Source organism: Pinus tabuliformis, chromosome 2_2 (assembly GCF_031772625.1).
Source record: "Pinus tabuliformis cultivar Carrire ecotype Pingquan chromosome 2_2, CPIR1, whole genome shotgun sequence".
In the NCBI taxonomy this organism is placed as follows: domain Eukaryota; kingdom Viridiplantae; phylum Streptophyta; class Pinopsida; order Pinales; family Pinaceae; genus Pinus; species Pinus tabuliformis.
This window is the reverse complement of record NC_142300.1, coordinates 581,761,582-581,764,182: the sequence shown is the minus strand read 5'-3', so window position 1 is coordinate 581,764,182 and position 2,601 is coordinate 581,761,582. Positions and strand designations below refer to the sequence as shown.

General features: G+C 41.3%; 1 protein-coding gene across 1 annotated transcript; it reads right to left on the bottom strand.

Moving 5' to 3' along the window:
- Window positions 1–417: 417 nt before the first annotated feature.
- On the bottom strand, window positions 418–1,207 carry LOC149194008 (uncharacterized). Its single transcript, XM_089407504.1, has 2 exons — window positions 1,196–1,207; window positions 418–1,107 (listed from the first exon to the last, which is right to left on the bottom strand). Exons 1-2 carry the CDS (start codon window positions 1,205–1,207, stop codon window positions 418–420), a joined length of 702 nt encoding a protein of 233 aa, XP_089263630.1.
- Window positions 1,208–2,601: the final 1,394 nt, after the last annotated feature.

Below are 2,601 nucleotides of genomic sequence, written 5' to 3'. Positions count from 1 at the left end.
ATAATAATAAAAAACAAAAGCAGAAGGAATGCGATCTAATCAAACATATTTGCTTATGAAAAGAAGAGAATTATGTACATAGTCCTATTTTAGAAAGCATACAGATGATTTGAAATTGATAGACAACAAATGAAAGATTGTAAACAAGTAATTACAAAGAAATTGAAGTTTTTTTTTTTTTTTTTAGAAACGGATAGTGGATATAATAGATACTTGGCCTTAATGCCAAAAAGCGGATTACAAAAGGAGAGCCTAATTCCTCAAGTACCGCACAACCTTGCAAGGCCGTGTTATTTATGCTTAGCTCATATCTCTTTTTAGTTGCTACTATGTGGTCAATTTCAGATATTTTCCCAAGTTTATGGATACATACATACTGATTTAACAATAGGTAGTAAAACATAACAGCTCTCTAAATTAAGGAATTGGTTCCCATGTTTCCTGACCGCCTCTGAGCAAAGCTCCAGCCGTAAGAAGGGCTGCTTTGTTGGCTTCAATGTCCGCCTCCTTGTTATTAGCTCTCAACACATGATATAAATTCAATTTCTGAAATGAGTCTCCGAGATCTATTATTCTGAAAATTAGCCTTGCAAGCCTTAGGTCCGTTGGCTTAGCATGTGTCACCATAGTGTTAATGATAACCTGAGAATCCCTAATTACATTAGCCTCCTTGATGTTCAGCACTTTCAAAAGCTTAAGCCCTTGGAAAAGAGCCAAAGCCTCAACTTGAATGCTAGAAGCAATGCCCAGATCCCAGGCGAAACTATGCATCCTTATGCCATCTGGATTCAATATGACACCTCCAGCGCCAACTCTTCCAGGATTGCCCTTTGTAGCCCCATCAAAAAATAGAGAGTGTCTCGGTTGATTTGTAATCCATCCCTGAAACTCTTTTGCTGTAACTCTTATTTGCCAATCTTTGGGAAGGGAAATACTATTTGCAATTTTTTGGAATTGAAGATCAAGAGATGAGCCCCAATTTATATCTTGCTGGCTTAGGCTTAAATCGTCTTTATACTCTCTCAGGCACTCTTTTAATTGGCGTTTAATCTTAACTACCACGAGCTTGGCATCCTGTTCGTGGTTTCTGAAGATCCTTTTATTTTTCTGAAGCCAAACCTACCAATAGATAATTTTAGGGAGAATAGACCAAGCAGCTCTGATAGTTTTATTTTTTGGAAGGGGACCAGGATACCTTTGCAGCCATTTGGCAAAAAGATCGGGAATGGAGGAAGGCAAAGCGAAGCTGGAGCTCAAAGATCCCAGCAACTCGATCCAAATATGCATAGTGAAAGTGCATTCTAGCATCAGGTGAGTTACGCTTTCCTGGTTTTCCTTACAAAGGTTGCACCTTGAAGGGTCATGGAAACCTCGCTTCTGAAGATTATCATCAGTTAAAATTTTGGAGTGGCATTGCAGCCAATTGAAGAAGTCGATTTTTGGCAAGGAGGGATTATGCCATATACCTTTCCACGGTTTTGGGTTCGTGGCCACATGAGGGCGTTCACACAGCTTGGCGTAACCATGAGCTACTGTGTATCCACCAACCTACGCACCCCATTCTCTTGAGTGGTGATTTCGTGCCAGCATTGGAGCCAAGCCGTGGAGCTTGGATAACAGGATCTCGCACTCCATAAACAATTATGGGGGCGTTTGAAGATTCCAGCTAGCCCAGTGTGAATCCTGCCAGACGAAAATGTCCCACACGGAATGCATTCCTGTCTCATTCATCCATCTGCGCAGCGCTTGGAGTGAGCTACAGTCTCCCAGCGGCTCATTATTCATTATCCTGTCTATCTAGAGGTTGATCCTTTTTCCATTACCGGAATCCAGTAGGTATGAGCATTGATGAGAGGGCATACAGAGCTTCAGAAAGGGCGTATTTGGATGCGTCTGAGGGTGATCTAGGCAACGGGAGTGCTAGCCTTTGAAATATTTTTTCCAAAGAGCTAATTGCACCTAGCCAGGGTTAGGAGCAATAATTCTCCAGATTAATTTAGCTCCCATTACAATATTATGGATGCCAAGATTTTTGAAATTCAAGCCTCCTTCCAATAGAGGTTTGGAGATGGATTCCCAGTTGACTAGCGGAATCTTTTTCTCATTCTGCTTACCCCCCTTCCAAAAAAAAATTCAAGTGATCTCCTCCATTTTTCTGAGAATGCCAGTGGGAGCAAGAAGGACAGAAAACTGAAATAAGGGAAGGCTGTTAAGAACAAATTTTATGAGAACAGACTTACCAACAATGTTAAGCCAGGAAAAGCCCCAGGCAAGCAATTTGATCTTGAATTTCTCCAATTGGGGGAGCCAATCTCTGTTGTAGGCTCTTTTGATAAAAACAAGGAGGCCCAAGTACTTGAAGGAAGTCCAATTTGAGGAAGCTGTGAAACCAAAGGTTCTGGAAATGGAGTTGAGCAAGCTAGGAATGGTGTTCCAGCAATAGATATGACATTTGCCATAGTTTAGACTGCTTCCCAAGACCATAAAAAAATCATCCAGAACTCCTTTAAATCTGAAGGCCATGAGCACAGAAGCAGCTCCCAATAACAAGGTGTCATCCGCAAAGAGGGCATGATTTATGTTTTTAACGCCTCTTGCTAT